Below are 22,967 nucleotides of genomic sequence, written 5' to 3'. Positions count from 1 at the left end.
ATCCTAAATTAAACATAGTGGGAGTTTCTAATTTGGTAAGATTGCTATTAAGTAAAGAACTCAGAGATATGTAATCTCTCTGAGGCAATCAAATAATGTCTATATTATGATGTCTCATATTCCTCCAAAGGAGACATTACATTTAATACACTGTTATTGCCTCCTGCACTAAATGCAGTGCACATCTATACTATGTCATCTAAAATGCCCTCCCAACAGCGGTAGCAATTGAATCTTTTTATTTTTCCAGAGGGGGACATATTCCAGCAGCATTGAAGATATATTCAGCTAAGGTTAGTGCACAATTACTCTTTGGTGCTCAGTTGGGACTTTACTTCTCTTTTATACTTCTGGAAAGGGAGAAGTCAAAATTCCTAGACAAATTTCAGGTAGTGCACTGCATCTCAAATGCAGTACTAAGGAGGTATAAACAGGTGCATGGATTTACATTTTTGTACATTGGTTTAAACTACTCCTATTCTTTACAGGGTTCTCTCCTTATAGAAGACACTTTCAAATCAATATAGTTGAAGACCATCTCACAAAAACTCCGGTATCTTGCTTTCTCCAGGGAAATGCTTTTAATGAGGGGATATGAATATGCCCTTAGTGCACTAAGTGTATTAAAGATCTGGAAATCTAATCAGATTGGGCTGCTTTTCCCAAGAATGTTTATTTGAGCAATCAAACTACCCCTTTAAAAGCAGCAATATATTTATATCAAACAACCACCCCCAAAATCCAAAGGCATTAACCGTAGCACTCTGCAACGTACTTCCCACAGCAGGACTGATACAAAAAATAATAATATATGACCTGAGACTGTGCCCTGTGGACAAGGGGTCACTGAAACTGTAGCTCATGTTTTACTAAAATGTATATGTTTACAGATTACAGATTAACAGAGTTAGAAGAGACCTTGCAAATCATCTAGCCCAACCTCCTGCCCAAGTAGGAGACCCTACATTTCTGAAAAATGGCAATCCAATCTCTTCTTAAAAGTCTTAAGTGATTAAGCTCCCACAACTTCTGAAGGCAAGCTACTCCATTGGCTGATTGTTCTCACTGTCAAAAAATTTCTCATTTACAGGTTGAATCTTTCCTTGTTCAGTTTCTATCCATTATTCCTTGTCTGGCCTACAGGTGCTTTGGAAAATAGTTTGACCCCCTCCTCTCTGTGGCAGCCCCTCAAATATCTTCTATAAGATATATAGATATATTTCATAGAAATATCTTCAATGATTGAGTCTTATGAGTCCTTATCTTCTACAATGTTAGGGGGTTTCAATTTATTTTAATATCAGTTCGCACAAACCCACCTCTGACTCATAGAGTCAACCTTATCTAATAAAATATCTGGGAAAATTGACTTTTTTCATGCACAACTACTGTTATCAAATCAGTGTGAAATAATTTATCTGCTATGCTGTACGTAAAATTAGGCAAACTTTAACTGCTCACTCTTAATCCTCCACCAATCACAATATATTATTCTGACTTTTATTTTTTTAGTATTATATACTTTATTCATTAAACATGAAACTCAGCCAACTGAACATTCCAAAGTGCATTACAAATACCATTGACTGGTGCTAATGGTTGATACGGTTTGCTGCCAGCGTCCTACGTATCAACCAAGTATCTTCTTAAAATATAAGCTGTTCTGAGTAGCACAGTTTTTTGCAGTTCCGCTGGTGTTATTGCAGGAAGCTGCAATTTGTTGATGTATCTTGTAAAATTCTTGGACATGGTGTCAAGTGCTCCAATGACAATAGCTATCACTGTTACATGCTTAATCCATAGCTATGTAGTTTCGATGGCCAGGTTGCGATATTTATTATTATTATTATTATTATTATTATTAGTAGTAGTAGTAGTAGTAGTAGTAGTAGTAGTAGTGTTGCTGTTGTTGCTGTTGTTATTGCGTGGTTAATCTTTGGTGAGATTCACAGCCTTTGGGGCTGGTTGGTAGCTCAACAGCTCGAGTCCTAACCAAGGACCTAGGAACTGGTAAGGTAACGTCAATGGATATAAGCTGTTCCAAGTAGGCTGTTAATAATAATAATAATAATAATAATAATAATAATAATAATAATAATAATAATAATAATAATAATAATAATAACAACTCCGCCATTGCCAGTCCCAAGCCCGGATGAGAAAGGAGGAGGGTTGGGGCCAGGTTGGCAACCTGGCACCATAAAAAAAAACTCGCCAACCCATACAACATGGTGAAAGAAACGAATAAAAATTCTATACCGCATCGGTCGTCGCGCGGGTCAACAAGGGCCGCGGCGGATGTTGAGGTCCCTGGGCATCCGTCGACAAGTGGGCTACAAGTGGACCAGCCAACAAAATGACAGAAATATAGTGCAGATGAAAATCGTGCCATAATGGCCTGTTATTACAACTCAGAGCCAAAAAAAAGAGGCTATTTAAAGCGAATGTATGATTTATGGAAACAACAATATCCAAATTCAAATATTAGTGGACAACGACTAGCAGATCAAAGGCGATTTATTATACGAAATAAAGTGTTTAGCGAAGTTGAACTTGAGGAAATTCAGGCAAATTGCAAAAAAACAACAACAACATCACAAGAGGAAATAAGTGATACTCATGACACAACTAAAGAAATCATAGGAGAACTCTCAGAGGAAGCTGCCGGAGAGGAAATAAAAACACTACCACCAGAACTAGTTACCATTGAACCAACTGATGAACCAACTCAAAAACAAAATGAACTGAAGGACAAGATCATGGAGCATTTTCTGGCTAGGGAGGAAAGGCAACGTTTACCATCATTAAAAACTGTCCCTAAGAAAATTTTGGGTCCTATCATGAAAATGGTTAATGCAGTGCTTGCAACAATTGAATCGGGATCCATTTTGGAAACAAATCAGTTAATGTACAGTGCACCTGTAATAGTCACTAATGAACTAGGCATTAAAATCAAAGTACCTAATCACACAATGGAAAAAGCATCAAAGCCAAAGTGGAAAATCCGATTAGAACAAAAAGTCAAAAAATTAAGGGCAGATGCTAGCAACTTAAAGAACATGCATGAGCAACGGCTTAAAAACAGAAAAATCATAGATCAGCTAATCAGAAGATATAGATTGGATACAAGAAACATCAATGAAGCTGTAGAGATTGTAAAACAGCAGATAACAGCAACAGCTAGAAAAATTGAAAGATATGAGGCACGAATCATCCAGTATAAACAAAATCAACAATTTCGATCAGACCAACGGCGTTTTTATCAAAGTCTTAATGTGAATGGTGGCACCAAAAGTCAAAAACCAGAAAAGCAGGCCACAGCTGAATTCTGGAAAGAATTGTGGGGAAATGCAAAGGACTACAATAAGGAAGCAAAGTGGATACATGACTTTGAGGAAAGCATTGGTAACAAACAAATGCAAGTATTAGAAATAACAACTGAGATGGTCAAAAATCGAGTAAAAAAAGTAAAGAATTGGACATCACCTGGAAATGACCAATTACATGGTTTCTGGCTCAAATATCTGACCAGTTTACATGCAATGTTGGCCAGGCAACTGAATGAAATTTTACAAAATGGTCAAATTGATGAATGGCTGACAACTGGAAAAACATACTTGATTCAGAAAGATGCAACTAAAGGAACAATACCTGAAAACTACAGACCAATAACATGCTTGCCAACAACCTTTAAATTACTCACAGGCATTATTGCAGATAACATTATGGATTATTTGGAAACAAACAACATCTTGCCAGTAGAGCAAAAAGGGAACAAAAGAAGGAGTAGGGGCACAAAAGATCAGCTCCTAATTGATAAAATGATATTAGAAAATTGTAAGAAAAGAAAAACGAACTTGAATATGGTCTGGATTGATTATAAAAAAGCATTTGACTCATTGCCACATAGTTGGATCATAAAATGCTTAGAAACAACTGGCATTAGTAAAAATATTACATCCTTCACTGAAAAGGCGATGAAACAATGGAGAACTGAGTTGGCAGTAGGGAATGAGAACTATGGAATGGTTAATATCAAGCGAGGAATTTTCCAGGGTGATTCACTTTCACCTCTTCTCTTCATCATTGCGATGATCCCACTATCAGTAATCTTAAAAAAAATGAAATTAGGCTACCAAACAGCCAAAGAAGCTGAAAAAATTTCACATTTATTATATATGGATGATTTGAAACTCTATGGAAAGTCAGAAATAGAAATCCAATCACTGACAAACACAGTCCGAGTATTCAGCACCGATATTTCAATGCAGTTTGGCATGGAAAAATGTGCCACTGTATCCATAAAAAGGGGCAAAATCACTACATGTGAGGGAATTGAAATGCCCAATGGCCAACTAATTAAATGCAACGAAAATGAAGCCTACAAATACTTAGGCATTTTGCAGTTGGATAACATCAAACATGGAGAAGTAAAAACTATTGTCAGGAGAGAGTACACCAACAGATTTAGGAAAATTGTGAAATCTAAATTAAATGGTGGAAATACAATCAAGGCCATAAATACCTGGGCAATACCAGTTATAAGATACACAGCTGGTATAGTTAACTGGACACAAGCTGATTTGGACATTTTGGACCGAAAAACCAGGAAACTAATGACAATGCAGTACAGTTTACATCCACGTGGTGACACTGATAGACTATACCTGCCCCGAAAATCAGGTGGCAGAGGATTATTACAAGTGAAGCAAATAGTTGAAGAAGAAAAACATGCACTAGCTGATTATTTAAAAGAAAGTCAAGAACATCTATTAATCGAAGTAAAGAACAAAAATCTACTGAAGGCCCAACAGACGAAACAAGAATACAGAAAAGATGTGATAAAATCAAGAATGGAGAGTTGGCAGAACAAAGCCTTACATGGTCAATTTCTGGAAAAAATAAAAGATAAAGTGGACAGTAAAAAAACTTGGTTATGGTTAACAACAGGTACATTAAAGAAAGAAACAGAGTCACTAATCCTGGCTGCGCAAGAACAAGCTATCCGAACAAATGCCATTAAGGCCAAAATCGAAAAATCCTCTGATGATGCCAAATGCAGACTCTGCAAAGAAGTTGATGAAACTGTTGACCACATACTCAGCTGCTGTATTAAAATCGCGCAGACTGATTATAAATTGCGGCACAATTCAGTAGCACAAATGATCCACTGGAATTTGTGCAAAAATTATAATATTAAAACAACAACAAACTGGTGGGAACATAAGCCTGAAAAAGTCACCGAAAATCAGATGGTCAAGATCCTGTGGGATTTTCGTATACAAACAGACAAAATACTAGCGCATTACACACCAGACATCACACTGGTTGAGAAAAAGAAGGTTACAATCATAGACATCGCAATACCAGGTGATGGCAGGGTTGAGGAGAAGGAACATGAAAAAGTCGCGAAATACCAGGACTTAAAAATTGAAATCCAACGATTATGGCACAAACCAGCAGTGGTAATTCCAGTGGTAATCGGCACACTGGGTGCTATTCCAAAAGCACTGGAATTACATTTAAAACAGTTAAAACTTGACAAAATCACCATCAGTCAAATGCAAAAAGCTGCACTGCTTGGATCTGCACGTATATTACGAAAATACGTTATGACATCCTAGGCCCCTGGGTGGGGCCCGACTAGTAATCAATGCCAAATCCGGCGAATCAACTGGCCGCTGTGATACAATCGTATAATAATAATAATGATGATGATGATGATGATGATGATGATGATGATGATGATGATGATAGGTAAATTTAGAATTTGTTAACAGTGAAGTAGCCCTTTAGGTATTGCTCCAAGGTCTCCAATCACAATTGGGACAACACATGATTTCTTTTTCCACAGTTGCTCAACCTCAATTTGCAAGTACCGGTATTTTGTGATTTTTTTTCTTGCTGTTTATCTTCAATTCATGCATCCCCAGGTATTGCAATGCCAATGAACCATACTTTTTTCTTTTCAATTATTATGTCAGGTGTGTTGTAGGCCAAGTGCTGTCAGTCTTGATTCTGAAGTCCCACAAGATCTTGCCTTTCTCATTCTCTAAAACCTTCTCAACCTGATGGTCCCAGTGGTTTTTGCTGTACTCAAATCTAAAACTTTAACACAATTTCCAGTGAATAATCTTAGCAATGCGGTCATGGGGTTGTAGGTAGTCAGTTTGTGAAATTTGCTGCACCTACTGATCAAGTGGTTGACTGTCTCATCTTTCTCATTACAGAGGCGACATTTGCTGTTGATGGTAACATGTTGATTTTTTGCCTTCATGCAGTTTATAGCTAAGACTTGTTCTTGAGCTGCCAAAATAAAGCTTTCTGTTTCTTTTTTCAGTACTCTTGATCTTAACCAGTTCCAAGTTAGTTTTTGGTCAGCTTTGCCTTCAATACTTTTCAGGTATTGGCCATGCAAGGCTTTGCTTTTCCAATTTTCCGCTCGCTTCTCAATTACTTATTATTATTATTATTATACGATTGTATCACATTCGCCAGTTGTTTCGCCGGATTTGGCATTGATTACTAGTCGGGCCCCACCCAGAGGCCTAGGACGTCATAACGTATTTTTGTAATATACGTGCAGATCCAAGCAGTGCAGCTTTTTGCATTTCACTGATGGTGATTTTGTCAAGTTTTAACTGTTTAAAATGTAATTCCAGTGCTTTTGGAATAGCACCCAGTGTGCCGATTACCACTGGAATTACCACTGCTGGTTTGTGCCATAATCGTTGAATTTCAATTTTTAAGTCCTGGTATTTCGTGACTTTTTCATGTTCCTTCTCCTCGACCCTACTATCACCTGGTATTGCGATGTCTATGATTGTAACCTTATTTTTCTCAACCAGTGTGATGTCTGGCGTGTTATGCACCAGTATTTTGTCTGTTTGTATACGAAAATCCCACAGGATCTTGACCATCTGACCTTCGGTGACTTTTTCAGGCCTATGTTCCCACCAGTTTGTTGTTTTAATATTATAATTTTTGCACAAATTCCAGTGGATCATTTGTGCTACTGAATTGTGCTGCAATTTATAATCAGTCTGCGCGATTTTTTTTACAGCATCTGAGTATGTGGTCAACAGTTTCACCAACTTCTTTGCAGAGTCTGCATTTGGCATCATCAGAGAATTTTTCGATTTTGGCCTTAATGGCATTTGTTCGGATAGCTTGCTCTTGCGCAGCCAGGATTAGTGACTCTGTTTCTTTCTTTAATGTACCTGTTGTTAACCATAACCAAGTTTTTTCACTGTCCACTTTATCTTTTATTTTTTCCAGAAATTGACCATGCAATGCTTTGTTCTGCCAACTCTCCATTCTTGATTTTATCACATCTTTTCGGTATTCTTGTTTCGTCTGTTGGACCTTCAGTAGATTTTTGTTCTTTACTTCGATTAATAGATGTTCTTGGCTTTCTTTTAGATAATCAGCCAGTGCATGTTTTTCTTCTTCAACTATTTGCTTCACCTCTGCCACCTGATTTTCGGGGTAGGTATAGTCTATCAATGTCACCACGTGGATGTAAACTGTACTGCATTGTCATTAGTTTCCTGGTTTTTCGGTCCAAAATGTCCAAATCAGCTTGTGTCCAGTTAACTATACCAGCTGTGTATCTTATAACTGGTATTGCCCAGGTATTTATGGTCTTGATTGTATTTCCACCATTTAATTTAGATTTCAAAATTTTCCTAACTCTGTTGGTGTACTCTCTCCTGACAATAGTTTTTACTTCTCCATGTTTGATGTTATCCAACTGCAGAATGCCTAAGTATTTGTGGGCTTCATTTTCATTGCATTTAATTAGTTGGCCATTGGGCATTTCAATTCCCTCACACGCAGTGATTTTGCCCCCTTTTAAGGATACAGTGGCGCATTTTTCCATGCCAAACTGCATTGAAATATTGGTGCTGAATACTCGGACTGTGTTTGTCAGCGATTGGGTTTCTATTTCTGACTTACCATAGAGTTTCAAATCATCCATATATAATAAATGTGAAATTTTTTCAGCTTCTTTGGCTGTTTGGTAGCTTAATTTCATTTTTTTTAAGATTACTGATAGCGGGATCATCGTGATGATGAAGAGAAGAGGTGAAAGTGAATCACCCTGGAAAATTCCTCACTTGATATTAACCATTCCGTAGTTCTCATTCCCTACTGCCAACTCAGTTCTCCATTGTTTCATCACCTTTTCAGTGAAGGATGTAATCTTTTTGCTTTATTATTATTATACGATTGTAGCACAGTGGCCAGTTGTTTCGCCGGATTTGGCATTGATTACTAGTCGGGCCCCACCCAGGGGCCTAGGACATCATAACGTATTTTCGTAATATACGTGCAGATCCAAGCAGTGCAGCTTTTTGCATTTCACTGATGGTGATTTTGTCAAGTTTTAACTGTTTTAAATGTAATTCCAGTGCTTTTGGAATAGCACCCAGTGTGCCGATTACCACTGGAATTACCACTGCTGGTTTGTGCCATAATCGTTGAATTTCAATTTTTAAGTCCTGGTATTTCGTGACTTTTTCATGTTCCTCCTCCTCCTCCTCCTCCTCCTCCTCCTCCTCCTCCTCCTCCTCCTCCTCCTCCTCCTCATCCTCATCATCATCATCATCATCATCATCATCATTATTATTATTATTGGCATGGTATGGCATGATATGGCATGGCATGGCATGGCATGGTATAGTACAGTATAGTATAGGTTAGAAACATGCAGAATAAGCCTTCATCCTGCAGTAGATAGACAATGGCTAAAATGATTATGATGATATAATAGAATGAATTTGATGTTTGAAATGTTTGAAATTTGAATATAAAAATCTATTTTTGTGACAAAATATTTAACACAATAATAGAAGTATGGTTGAAAAGGCTCTAATATGTTGATTTGATATGATTGAGGCAAAAGTTCTCTCCCCCCCCCTTATTAGAGTTGCACAGCTGCAATTGCAGTTGGCTGAGTCAGTTTACTGTGCATAAGTCAGAAAAATATTAGGAAGATTGCTCTTGCAAACTTTTTTCTTCTTCTCTGTCTTTATATTGTTTCCAAGTCTGAAATAAAAGTCACTGTAATATAATGAAGTAAAATACAGAGGATCACAGGAAGAACAATTAGGGAATAAACAACACATAGGAGTAGAATTAAAATATTTTAGAGAACATTAAGTAGACTTCTCCTGGATAAGTATTTTAGCCATCCAGTTCGTTTGGCCTACATTCGTATATCTTACATCATCAGGCTCTTATCACTTCATCACCCACTCTCCTCAAGTAGGACAAAAGTGCTCACATTGAAGTGATGAAAAGGAAAATGAATATTTTATCTTTACCAAAACTGTCTCCAACACCTTCTTTGGGGAAGTAGAAATTATATATAACCAGCCAGGAATTATTGATAGCAAAATGTTTTTAGAAAGGATTTTTTCAATTAATAATAATGATATTTAGCAAATTCAAAGAACTATGATTTTTCACCATGTATTCCAACATATAGCCATTATTGAGCAAGATAGGTGATTCAGAGCGGAAAAAAAAGCAGTTGACAGTGGTTCTCCCTCCTCAGCCTTCTAACTTTGCCAAAGTATTAAAGGACATTCTAAAACTGAAATACAAATATTATATATCTGATGCAGTGGTGGGATTCAATTTTTTTTACTACCGGTTCTGTGGGCATGGCTTGGTGGCAGAGGTGGGTTGCTGCCAGTTCAGCCCAGATATGGGCGAACCAGTAGTAATGGTGGCAGGAGGCTTCGCCCATCTGCCTGGACGCTTCTGCAGAAGTGTTGCATACATGCACAAGCGCGCACAGAAACACACCCAAACTGGTAGTAAAAAAATTAGCAACCCACCTCTGCTTGGTGGGCATGGCTTGGTGGATGTGACAGGGGAAGGATACTGTAAAATCTCCATTCCCACCCCACTCCAGGAAAAGGTTACTGCAAAATCCTCATTTCCTCCTGATCAGCTGGGACTCAGGAGGCAGAGAATAGATGGGGGTGGGGCCATTCAGAGGTGGTATTTACCGGTTCCGCGAACTACTCAAAAAGTTCCGCTACTGGTTCTCCAGAACCGGTCAGAATCTGTTGAATACCACCTCTGTTCTGATGGCATCAGCTTAATCAAGTACAATTTTTAGAAGACTAATCAGATATACTGATGATTTTTTTTAAAATTATTCTTTCATTCCTCATGTCAATAGTGTAATATTCCAAATATGGTCTTACCAAGGGATTATAAAGTGATAATAACACTTCACCTGATCTTGATTGTGTTAACGTAGCCTAAAACTGCATTGGCTTTTTTGTAGCTACAGCACACTGCTGACTCATAATTAAGTGATTGTTCACTAGAACATCTATATCCCTTCTACAGTTAAGTGTTATTGAGTCGGGTACCACCCATTCTATGCATAAAACCTTACTTTTTTCACCACTGAATTTCATTTTATTAGATAGGGGCAATGGTTGGATTCAGCCAATTCGCACCACTTCGGGAGATCCGGTTATTGACTTTCTGAGCAGTTAGATGAACTGGTTGTTGGAAGAAATCATTAGGGAACCGGTTGTTAAATTATTTGAATCCCACTGCTGGATAGTGTTGAAATGCTTCTTGACCAGCCTATCTTCTGGAGTGTTCGCTATTCCAACCAGTTTAGTGTCAAATGAAAATTTGATGAATTCCTCTTCTACCCCCTCATCTAAATAATTTACAAAGATATTAAAGAGTACTTGGCCTAAGACAAATTGCACATTTCCCTTCATGTAGATGCAGTTCCATTCAGGACCACACATTGAATGTTGTCATTTGGTGTGGTGATTTCTTACATATACCACAACTCCACCTCCTCTTTTGTTAGGTCTGTTTCTTTTGAACAATTTGTATCTTTGCAGCAGCATATTCCAATTACGTGTTTCACTCCACCAAGTTTCAGTAAAGTCAACTATATCATATGCGGTGGTGGGTTTCAATTTTTTTTAGAACCTATTCTGTAGGTGTGGCTTGTTTTGTGGAAGTGGCTCAGCAGTCATTTGACTGGGTGGGCATGGCCAACTTGGAAAATGTGGTGAAACTCACTTAACAATGCTCTTGCTTAGCAACTAACATTTTGGGCTCAATTGTGGTCATAAGTTCTCTTTCTTTTCCTTCCTTCCTTCCTTCCTTTTTTCCTTCCTTCCTTCTGTCTCTCTCTCTCCCTTTTTCTTTCTTTCTTTCTTTCTTTCTTTCTTTCTTTCTTTCTTTCTTTCTTTCTTTCTTTCTTTCTTTCATCTCTCTCTCCCACTTTCTTTTTCTTTCTTTCTTCCTTCCTTTCTCTTTCCTTCTTTCTCTCTCTCTTTCTCTCTCTTTCTCTTTGTGTGTGTGTGTGTGTGTGTGTGTGTGTGGCTCTTTGTCTCCCTCCCTCCCTCTCTGTCTCTCTCTATCATTCTCTCCCTTTGTGTGTGTGTGTCTCTCTCTGTCTCTGTCTCTCTCTGTCTCTCTCTCCTCCATCCCATCTCTGTCACTCTCTCTGTGTGTGTCTGTCTGTCTCTCACTCACTCTGTGTGCGTGTATCTCTATCTGTCTGTCTCTCTCTCTGTCTCTCTGTGTGTGTCTCTGTCTCTCTCCCCTCCCCTCCTCTCTCTGTCACTGTGTGTGTGTGTGTGTGTCTGTCTCTCACTCACTCACTCACTCACTCACTCAATCTCTCTCTCTCTCTCTCTGTGTGTCTCTCTCTCTCCGTGTCTCTCTGTCTGTCTGTCTCTCCCTCCCTTTCTCCCTCCCCCTCCCTCTCTCTCTCCGTGTCTGTCTCTCTCTGTGCCTCTCTCTGTTTGCGGTCTATCTGTCTGTCTCTCTCACTCACTCACACTCACACACACACTGTGGTCACTTTGTTGAGTGTTTCAATCACATTTGAAACACTCAACAACTGCCTTGCATTCATGGTTTTTTGCAGCATTCTGCACTCACAGGACCAAAATATATGGTTAAAAGTGCCTGGCAGAGGCTTTTTTAGCTGGGGAGCTCCGCAGAACATCCCAAGACTGATGCCACCACATCTGCCCTCTTGAGGTACAGGCCCTCTTTGGCAGGTCCTATTCAGAAGGATGAGGACCCCCTGGTCCTCCTCGTGTTCCTCATCATCCCGCCCCTGAGGATGGGCTCCAGAGTCATCGCTGGCTGTGCAGAGCCTCACCGCGGAAAACATAGGCACATGCACACCCCGCACAATTACAACCTCTGAGACTCTCAGAGGGAAGCCTCTGCACAAGCTCGGGTGAGTGAGAACAACTTCCCGCTGTTACAAAGGCTCCGGGATGAGGGACAGAATCTTCGCTGAGGGACAGTAAAGCCCCATCCGCCAGAGGCAACAGGACCAAAGTCCCTCTCCCAACTGGCCCCTCCTCCCTCTGAGGGCGAGGGACCTGGTTGCCCCACTGACTCTGGTTTCCCTCTGAGAGTCTCTGGGACTGTAATTGTGCAGTGGGTGCAAGCACCTATGTTTTCCATGGCGAAGAACCACGGCGAGGTTCTGCACAGCTGGTGATGATTCTGGAGCCCATCCTTGAGGGGTGGGAAGACAAGGAATGTGAGGGGGACCAGGGCAGACATGGTGGCATCAGTCTTGGGATGTTCTGCAGAGCCCCCCAGGGAAAATCACCGCTGCCAGGTACTTTTAAGTGGGGATGGCTTTTTAACCAGGTGGCTATCAAAGAGAAGAGGGCAGCGCACGCCACATGGGTTTGTCCAACAGCCGAAGAACAGGAGGCAAGGATTCAGCTGCTGCACAAGCCCATGGGCATATGCTGCTCTCTTCTCTGACAGTCGTCTTGTTTCCAATGGAGGGGGTGGGGAATCCATGCGATTTCCTCCCTCTTCATGGATTTCCCACCCCCATTGGAAATGAGGTGGCTGTCAGAGAAGAGAGCAGCATGTGCCCATGGGCTTGTGCAACAGCCAAATACTCACCTCCTGTTCCTTCTTTGACTGCTGCACAAGCCCACGTGGCACGTGCTGCCCTCGTCTCTCTGACAGCTGCCCTGTTTCCAATTGGGGGTGGGAAATCCATGCAGAGGGAGGAAAATGCATGGATTCCCCACCCCCTCCCTTCTCTCCAATACAAAGCTCATACAGTAACAGTCAGTAACAGTCAGTAGCTACCAGAAACTAAGTAACTATCCAGGGAGAAGGGAACCATAATAGTTCCTTCCTCCTTATATGTCTGTTTAAAGCAATTAGCATCCAATTACATCTCTCTAGCATTTAAAGTAACCGATACATTTGTTACAATCATGGCTTATATACACTGCCAAGCCAAGACTAGGGTTACATCCCTAACATTCTCCCCTCTTGGGTTGTCAATGTATTTACACACAACTTCATATTTTCAATCCATAATCATCACAACATTTTTTGTGTTTTATAGCACCTTGTGCCTTAGTAAAATGGTCAGCTATATTGTGTTCAGACATACAATATTTCAATACAATCATTTTACTTTGTATACACTGTCGCACATTCAGATATCGCAAATCTGTATGCTTAGATCTGGTTTTTACAGCAATATTTGTAGCCATTTGTATAGCTGCTTGGTTGTCCTCATAAACAATGATAGGACCTGCTTCAGTTATTCCCATATCAAGCAACAATTGTTTATAACACACTATATCAGTACATAATGTTGATAAACAGGAAAATTCTGCCTCCATTGTTGACAGGCTAATGTGTTTTTGCCTAATAGACTTCCATCCTATTGGAGCCTTACCTAAAAACATAGATGTTGACTTCCGTGTCTTAACATCTGTGGCAAAATTTGCATCAGCATAAGCTGACAACCTAAAATCATCTGTAGGTTCCAGATACAATGCATAATGTATAGTGTTTTTCAAATACTTTAATACTCTTTTTACAGCTTGCTAGTGTCTCTCAGTTGGTTCTGCGTTGAACCTGGCTAGCTGGTTCACACTATATGAGATATCAGGTCTCGACCAGTTGCTGAGATATGATAAACTACCAATCAATAATTGATACAATTCTTTATCAAACATAGGACTTTTTACTTCCAGGTTGCCAAACTCCTGACTCATCGGAGTTTACATAATTTCCTTTCATAATGGTTTACATAATTCCCATTTACTCCAGTTTTATGCTTATATATCCATTTGCGTCCCCTTGCATGTTTACCTGAAAGTAAATCAGTCTTCTCAAGCACTCCCACATCCTGCAATGACTTAAACTCCATATCCATTGCAGCTTGCCATACCTTTTATCCTCAGTTGGATACATGGTCAGTTCGTGGTATGTAGCAGGCACTTTATCCACCTGATATGCAACAGAAGCCTGATACCTATCAGGTGGCCATGTTACTCTGGTTCTACGTCTGGGTAACTCAGGGCTTACAGGTGGACTATCCTGAATGTCCTCCTGCTTTATCACTTCCTCCTCCTGAGTAGACTCCTTCCCTTCATCACTCGTTTTTGGTATTCCTGTTTCATTATTTTGGTCTGCTCGAGTTTCAGTTACTACCTGATTATTAGTTTCTAGTTTGTTCCAACCAACATGCTCAAGAAACTTTGCATTAGCACTGTGGTAGATCTTCATTGTCCCTTGTTCCTAAAACCTATAAGATCTATGGTTTGAGTCATAACCTACAAATATTATCTGCCGTGCACGAGTTTGTCCCTTTAATCTGATCTGTGCTAGAATATGAACCCATGCAGGAACTCCAAACGTATGTAGGTAGCTAAGGTCAGGTTTCTTACCATGCCACCTAGTAAATGGTAATTCTCCAGTAAAAGCATTTACAACATTGTTCAGAAGATGATTAGCACACATTGCTTCACCCCATAGCTTATCCGTTAAACCTGAATCGGATAACATCGTCCTTACCATTGCCTGCAATGACTGTCCTCTCCTTTCCACAAATGCATTGTGTTGAGGTCTATATGGTGCAGCACGTTTATGCTCAATCCCAGTTCTCTTTACCATTGTTTGGAAACTTTGGTTTACAAATTCAGTTCCATTATCAGTTACAATGGTAACTACCTTAACTTTTATTTTTCTCTCAGCAAACTTTATCCAATTGCAAAATTGCTGAAAATGTCTCCGTTTTGTCCATCAGTAAGTAACAAAACCCATACCTGGAATAGTGGTCCACAACACTCAACACATAACGTGCACCCCCAATACTTGGTTTCATGGGACCTATCAAATCTGCAAATACTACTTCTAGAGGTTTCTTAGTCTTAAAGCCGTCTAGCCTGTTTTCAGGATTAGCTTTACTCTTTTCCTTACTGCAAACATTACAGTTCAAATACTTAGTACATGGCTTCAACTTAATTCCTTCCACTAATTTAACCATTTGCTGTAATGTTTTAAAGTTAATATGCCCCAGACGCCCGTGTAACAAATGTATGCATTCATCATGTGGTTTAGCATTTGTAAACACAGAATTAACTATACTTTCATCAGCCATTACATACAAACCATTCTTTAAATTAGCAGTAACCATTTTACCTGCTTTCTCTATGAGACATTCATCCCCTTTAAATGTTACTGTGTAACCGATACTGACTAAAGCCCTTACTGAAAGCAAATTAAACTTAAGTCTCGGCACATTCAACATATGCAATTTCTCCTTTACACATTCACAGTGTGCAGTTCCTTCCCCAGCTGCCTTTAGCTTCCATCCATTAGCCAAAGACACATGTAGTTTGCTTGCAGACATTTTGACAAAGTTATGTCTATTCCTAGTTATGCACATCGACACTCCACTATCTATAATCCACATATCGTGGTTTACAGGTGCATTACCTAACCTAATCAAATTAATGTTAGCTTTCTTCTTAGCTTCTCTAGAGTTCTGTGCCTTTGCCTTCTTGCAGAACCTAGATATAAGCCCCCTAGCACCACAAACAAAACATTTCTTTACAGTATATGCTGATTGAGTCAAACTCATATTCTCAGTTTGTTCTTCTCTCAATGTTTCTCTCTCCACTCTCCTTCTGGATTCTTCTAACAGTCGTGATGTCACATCAGTCAATGTTAGGTCCTGTTGGGATAGAACCTCGAGAGACAAAACAAATCCATCATAACTTTCATCCAGCGACGACAGTATAATGTAGACCTGATGCAGTTCAGAAAATATTAATTCCTTCTCATGCAGCTCCTGGAATATTGCTTTCATGCAGTTCAAATGAGCCAACATGTCACCTCCTTTCTGGAGCCTTGTTCTGAACAGTCTACGTGTCAGATTAATATGTGCTCCCACAGTGTCACGTACATATATTCTTCTCAACGTATCCCAACACTTCGCAGCTGATTCTTCACCACGGATATGTACAAGTTGTTGGTCTGCAAACGTGAGTCCAATGATGCACATTGCTTGTTCATTGGCCCAGTTAAACTCAGCTAACTTCTTGGCATCATCATCATCATTCTGTGGATCCCAGGCAGATACATGTGGAGGGTTCAGCACAACATCCCATAGCCCTTTCTCTATGCAAAAGCAGACTGCATTTCGTGGACCATGAAATGTAGTTTGTGCCATCCAACCGGGTGACCAATGAATAATTCATTGCTTGTTGGAGCCTTACCTAAAAACATAGATGTTGACTTCCGTGTCTTAACATCTGTGGCAAAATTTGCATCAGCATAAGCTGCCATCATCATAAGGATAGTTGTTATCACAAACAGCTATCTTGTTACGGCAGTGTGCAGTGACTACAGCTCCCCTATCGCTACTAATGGTACACTGGGCAGACTGTGCCTTGAACCAGTGGTCAGACTGGGCCGTGAACCAGTGGTCAAACTGAGCCCATAACCAGTGTTAAGTCTATCCCCCTTAGGAGACTAGAGTTCAGCAGTGGAATGTAGTAACGAATAAGCCTTAACATTTAAAGTAACCGATACATTTGTTACAATCATGGCTTATATACATTGCCAAACCAAGACTAGGGTTACATCCCTAACAATATGTGCCCTCATATATTAGTACTTCAGGTTCATCCTATTTGTTACTCATACTTTGAATACTGGTGTATAAACACCTAACCCTGGATTTGCTTCCTACATATCTTGTTTTATATCTGAATTTTCCTTCTATATCTCTTATGGTTTACGCTTGGGATTAGATCCAAAAGATCCTAAAAATTCACCACCCTAACCCTTCAGTTTTAGTTTAAAGCTCTTTGGGTACGCTGAGCCAATCATATTCCAAATACATTCTTCCTGGCTATTGTGAATTGCAGCCCTTCTCCTGTCAGAAGCCATACATGTAGGTAATATATAGACCATGGTTTAGGAATCCAAATTTCTCTTGACAACATAAACCCTTAAGCTGATGGTTTATTTCTATAATAAATTATTTCTAAAATTTCTAAAATCCTCTGTTTCCTCATTGGATGTTAACATTCCATTGGAAATACAGATGAAAAGATTACTTATGCTCTTCTTTGGCTTTTATGCTGAGCTACTCATAGTTTCCAGATATAGTTTTCAAGTTCATTGTTGTATCCCTTGTCTCCACATGAAAGAGAAGAAAGGAATAGTAATCTGCATGCTTGATTATTTTAGTAAGGTTCTCAATCACACGTTTGATTCTTATTCTTGGCAGACAAGATACCTCTCTAGATTGATTGCCTGAGTTACAAATGCTGATTCTATTCTTCTGAGAAGTGAATCTTCTAACACATGCCCTTTTTTCTCTTGGGAATGTCTGGGCTAGTTTTTCTGCAGACATGGGAATACTTAATGATGTCCCTTCTCCAAGTGTCCACATACTTTCTTCCAGGAGAGAGGATCAATTGCTCAGCTCCAGCAGGGCTGTACTATACTGGACTGCACTAGACCGTAGGAACAGGTGTTCTTGGTTGTTGCTTTCTTCTATGAGTGATGTATTGCCAACATCTTAAGAAACCCCAAAGACAAAATCCAGCTAGAAAACCAAGGAGTCTATGAAATACCATGCAAAATCTGCCCTGCTACATACATAAGACAAATGAAGAGGAGAATAAATGCACGTATTGCAGAACACAAGAATGCAGTAAGAAAGACTTCCTCCCTTTTCCAGCACCTTACAGCTACAAGACATGAAATTAATTTTGAAGAAACCAGGTTAATCTCCAAAACTGAACACTTCAACAAGAGAATAATTATGGAAGCTATCAAAATAGAGAAACACCCCCACAACATGAATAAACGTGACAATACCTACCGCCTACCAGACATCTGGAAACCAGCCCTAGTCAACAAATGAGCCCCACCTACCACCCAGGCCATTACAACACGAAACAACATCGGACACACAGCCAGCACCAATCAGCACCAATCTACCAATTATGATACAACCACACGACCAATCAATCCACTTACTGAAACAAAGCCAGCACTCCATGCCCCCCCCCCAAGATTTATAGGAAGATGGCAGCTTCGGCCACGCTTTAAGCCAAAAATATCAGCCTGAGGATGGCTAGTGAGACCTCGCCGAAATGTTATGCCTGTCTGTCCAGATATCCATGACTTTATATATATAAAACACACACAATAGATGTAGTCCTCAACTTACGATCACAATTGAGGACAAGATTTCTCTTATTGGGGACATATTTGTTAAGTGAATTTTGTCCCATTTTACAACTTTTCTTGCCTCATTTGTTAAGTGAATCATTGCAGTTGATAAGCTAGTAACCCAGTTGTTAAATGAATCCGGCTTCCCTACTTCTTGTCAAAAGGACGTGAAAGAGGATCTCATGATCCTGGGATATAGCAAACATCATAAATATAAACCAATTACCAAACATCTAAATTTTGATCACATGATCATGCGGATGCTGGAAAAGTTATAACTGTGAAAAATGATCATGTCACTTTTTTCAGTGCCGCTGTAACTTTGAATGGTCACTAAATGAACTGTTGCACATGGCCTGCAATATGTTCTCAGGGTAATTTGCTGACTGCCACCTATCATTCTCTCTTAGTCTAGCAATAGCCATAGCACTTAGACTTATATACTGCTTTATAGTGCTTTACAGCCCTCTCTGAGCGATTTTACAGAGTCCCCAACAATCTACTCCAATAATCTGGGTCCTCATTTTACCCACCTCGGAAGGATGGAAGGCTGAGTCAACCTTGAGCCTGATGGGATCTGAACTGCCAAATTGCAGGCAGCCGATAGACAGCAGAAGTGGCATGCAGTACAGCACTCTAACCACTGTGCCACTGAGACTCTTCAATCTAAATTGGAGAGGTTGTTGTGATGAAAATTTAATGCAACATATGAATAACTTAGAAAGCAGGACAGAAATGCATCAACAGACGAATAATAACTTTTTAATGCTTATTCATTGCTATAGTATATTTTGTGAATGTTAATCACCTTGATCATATTTTTCAGTGGTGTATGTCCTTCTGAAATCTTGTGCACAAAGAGAGTTTCCAGAAGAAGCCTGATATAATGTAAACAGTGACAGATGCAAGCCAAACTGCAGAAATAATCAAAAATAAGAAATAAACATATTTTTTTAAAAAAATCAGATGCTATTGTAATCTCAAATCTAATTTATTGTAGTTCAAATCTAATCTATCATAGCAAAGAATCTAAACAACTTGCTATGATCCATTTGCTTAGTAGCCTATTCTCTTTGTCTCTCTCTCCCTCTCTGTGTATGTGTGCCAAGCACACATTTTTGTGTCTATATAAATAAATCTTAAATACAGGCACTCTTACTTACTGAACCACAGGATGCTGTAAACATCTTGCACTTTCCTTTGCATCGTAAACAGTTGAGAAGCGAAAATAAAACAGCAGATAGATTAGAAGAGGACCTGTATATTCAGTTAGAAAAACCTGAAAAACACAAAAAACAAAAAGGAACAGAGAAAAATTGGTTAATGCAATGAGAACAGTAAGATAAGGACTATATTTCTGAGAAATGTTTTATAGCTGTTTCAGCAAAAGCCAAAAGGTCATGACTTACCACACCTCCTTGCTCTAGTCCTTGAAACATTACAGAGTGGGCCAATCTAAATTTGCTCTTTCATTGTAGCCAGGCTCTGCTTTGCCCTAAGCATTAGGCCAGCAAATGTATTAACAGTTCATTATGGGATAAATTAAAGTGCAAGGATTGATGGAGCAATTCACTTATTGTCATCCTCAAAGTCAGCTGATGACTTTGATGATAAATTTACCTTGAATTCCTAAATATGTCAAAAAGCCTCCATGCAATATAGACTCTCTAATGGGTATATACATAAAATCCCTCTCCTCTGAGAACTTTTTAGTAGATGCAGTGTAGGAGTTGTGATCTCTATTCAATTGTTGATTTAGATTCCTTGGTTGAAACGAATTTGTCCTATGATGTTTTATTCTCGTGTTCTGCTGCTTTTGAAAAATATATAAAGGCTGTCTTTTCTATAATTTGTTGTTTAGATGCTCAAATGGCTGTTTTGCCTTAATTTGCTCTGAACCTGGTACCAATAAAGCCACTTCTTTTGATTCCGATATATGAATCCCTTAATTTCCTGCAACAGTTATGGCGACCCAGATGGGACTTGGAGCGGTATTTCGCTGAGGACGGCACGGATCGACCGGTACCCAATCGAGGCCGTCTTGCTCAACCTTCAGGCGCCACAAAGAGTTTCTCTGGGAGGAGGCAGATGAACCCCTTGGGTACTCGGTGGACAAACCAACTGATCCAAGGACTCAAACGGAATCAAAATAAGTCACTGAACAACGTCAGCTAAAAAAAAGATGCCTGCAGGCAAGTATTGTGGCATTGTGGGAATTGTAGCCCCACTCGTTTGAGAGTGGAAGAGGGGGTCTGATCACCCTCCTGGGTCCAGTATCGGCGCATCCTAACGTGACCCAAGAGTTGTGTGGGTGGTTAAGCCATTGCAGTTCCTGTTGGTGACCGTTGGAACCTCCGGCACCGCAGGTCAGTGACATTGTCTTAGATTAGAACATGGGTGGTAGAGGAAGCATTTCTCGGACGCCTCTTCAACGCATGTTGAGAAATTTTAAGAAAGGATTTAGTAAAGATTATGGAGACCCTAAGGCCAATCCAGGAGACTTAAAAGAAATTGTGTGAAAATGGTGGCCCAAGTGGTTTGAGTCCTCTATACCTGGCAGGAGTTTGAAGTGCAGCAATTATGGGCAGAAAATAATCCTCCAGGATACGCAGGTCACCATACACATTAGCCATTCAAGTAAAGCCTCTGGCAGTGCCTATTCGTCTCCATCAGAGAAGTGATCCTCACCCCATTGCACAAGCAATTCAAGACCATATTACCAAATACTTAAGAGCATGTAATAAAAATGTAAAGCCTGTCTGAATGGGAGATCCAAGCGAGAAACCTGGTTGAATGCAAACAATGTGTGAACAAACATCTCTATACATCTTGATCTTTAAAAATATGCCAGCGCTTACTGGGAGATCTAAAGATAGATATAGAAAAGTTTGGATCTTTAAAAATATGCCAGCATTTGCTGGGAGATCCAAACTAGAAAAGAGAAGACACTGAACACCCCAGAGCAGAGACAAGTATTAACAATCTAGGTTTAAGGAGGACAAGGAAAAAAAGAGAGTTATAAGGTGTGTAGTCCTAGGTGGACAGAATACAACACTCTTAGGAAAACCCTGAAATATAGTCAGTTATCAGGATGGGTAACAAGCCTCCAGGAGGAAAGAAAAGAAAAGAAAGAAAGAAAAAGAAAAGGAGTCTCAACAGAACATTTAGTTCTTGTGTTGTTTTAACTTGCATGTTGTCTGTGTTTAAAAAGAGAAAGAGAGAGAGTGTGTCTCTGACATCAGTGCCCTCCACCTGTGTATCTTTGACATGAAGTGGTTGACACTGAAGGGATAGGAGACCCAGGGAGGCAAAAGGTGGAATCAGATATTGATTAGAAAGAACAGATGGTCCCATTAGGTGGGGCCAGGAGGAAGAAAACACAAAAGGTTCCCGAGGGGACATCAATTGGACCACAAACCCGGTCCAAGGAAACAATTGAGATAGAACTCCAATTGAGATAGAACTCCAATAAGTATTGGCAGGAAGTTGAGGGGGAGCTGCGTAAGGTGTGGGTGTATGCTCCATTCTCAATGGCTGATTTATATAATTGGAAAAATCAAACTCCTAATTATAGAGAGAATCCAGATCAGATGCATGTCCTTTTTGCATCTATTTTCTTAACTCACCAGCCTACTTGGGCAGACATACAAAGTCTGATGGAAATTTTATTAACCCCAGAGGAAAGAAGGCTGGTGAAGGGAACCATGGATAAGGCTTTGCAGAAGGATCATGCAACAGATTCAGACTGCACATTTTTACTGGAGGAACTAGATTGGGAACCTCAGTCAATTCAGCTGCAAAACTTGCTTTTATCTTGGTTTTGTTAGGTCTCAAACAAAAGTTTAGAACTTAGGGAAGGTCTATCAAATTCAACAGAAAAAGGATGAAAATTCAGGGGAATTCCTAGAATGCATTTATCAAACCTTTAGGCAATATACCACATTAGATCCTGAGATTGAAGAAAATAAGAGAATGGTCAATATGATTTTCATTGGTCACTCTGCAGATGACATTAGGGCAAAAATACAGAAGACAAAAAGGGGGGCCAGGAAAGGCATCTCTGAACTTGTGGAATGAGCATACAAAGTGTATATTAATTGGGCTCAAAATCTCAGAGAAGAAGGAACTTCAAAGGGCAAGAAGAAATGTAATTTTTTTCGCTGAGGCCCTTAGACAGAAAGAGCAGGAGGCCAGGGGAACTGCCCAGAAGAATTGCACAAGGAGGGGTTGGTAGTTAGAATCCCACATCCAGTCAGAGAAAGAGCCCCCCAGTTAGCAAAAGGGAAGATGGTTAATGTCTACACAGACAGAAAATATGCATTTAATAATAATAATAATAATAATAAATATTTATTTCTTAGCCGCACCCTCTCCCGAAGGACTCGGGGCGGCGTACAACAAAACATAGGAAATAAATATATCGACAT

The 22,967-nt window shown here is 39.7% G+C and overlaps 1 protein-coding gene across 3 annotated transcripts in view; it reads right to left on the bottom strand.

Moving 5' to 3' along the window:
* Positions 1 to 22,967, bottom strand: part of TECRL (trans-2,3-enoyl-CoA reductase like) — a 56,672-nt gene that overhangs the window by 14,999 nt on the left and 18,706 nt on the right. For all 3 annotated transcript variants that reach the window (XM_081933151.1, XM_081933152.1, XM_081933153.1), the window contains exons 5-6: positions 19,704 to 19,819; positions 19,349 to 19,454 (exon numbers count right to left, since the gene is read on the bottom strand). In XM_081933151.1, the coding sequence (XP_081789277.1) occupies positions 19,349 to 19,454; positions 19,704 to 19,819 (222 nt within the window). The remainder of the gene's footprint in view (positions 1 to 19,348; positions 19,455 to 19,703; positions 19,820 to 22,967) is intronic.

This window comes from Natrix helvetica, assembly GCF_964273705.1.
Source record: "Natrix helvetica genome assembly, chromosome: Z".
Classification (NCBI taxonomy): domain Eukaryota; kingdom Metazoa; phylum Chordata; class Lepidosauria; order Squamata; family Natricidae; genus Natrix; species Natrix helvetica.
The sequence above is the reverse complement of the archived record's forward strand: the minus strand, read 5'-3'. Positions and strand labels throughout refer to the sequence as shown.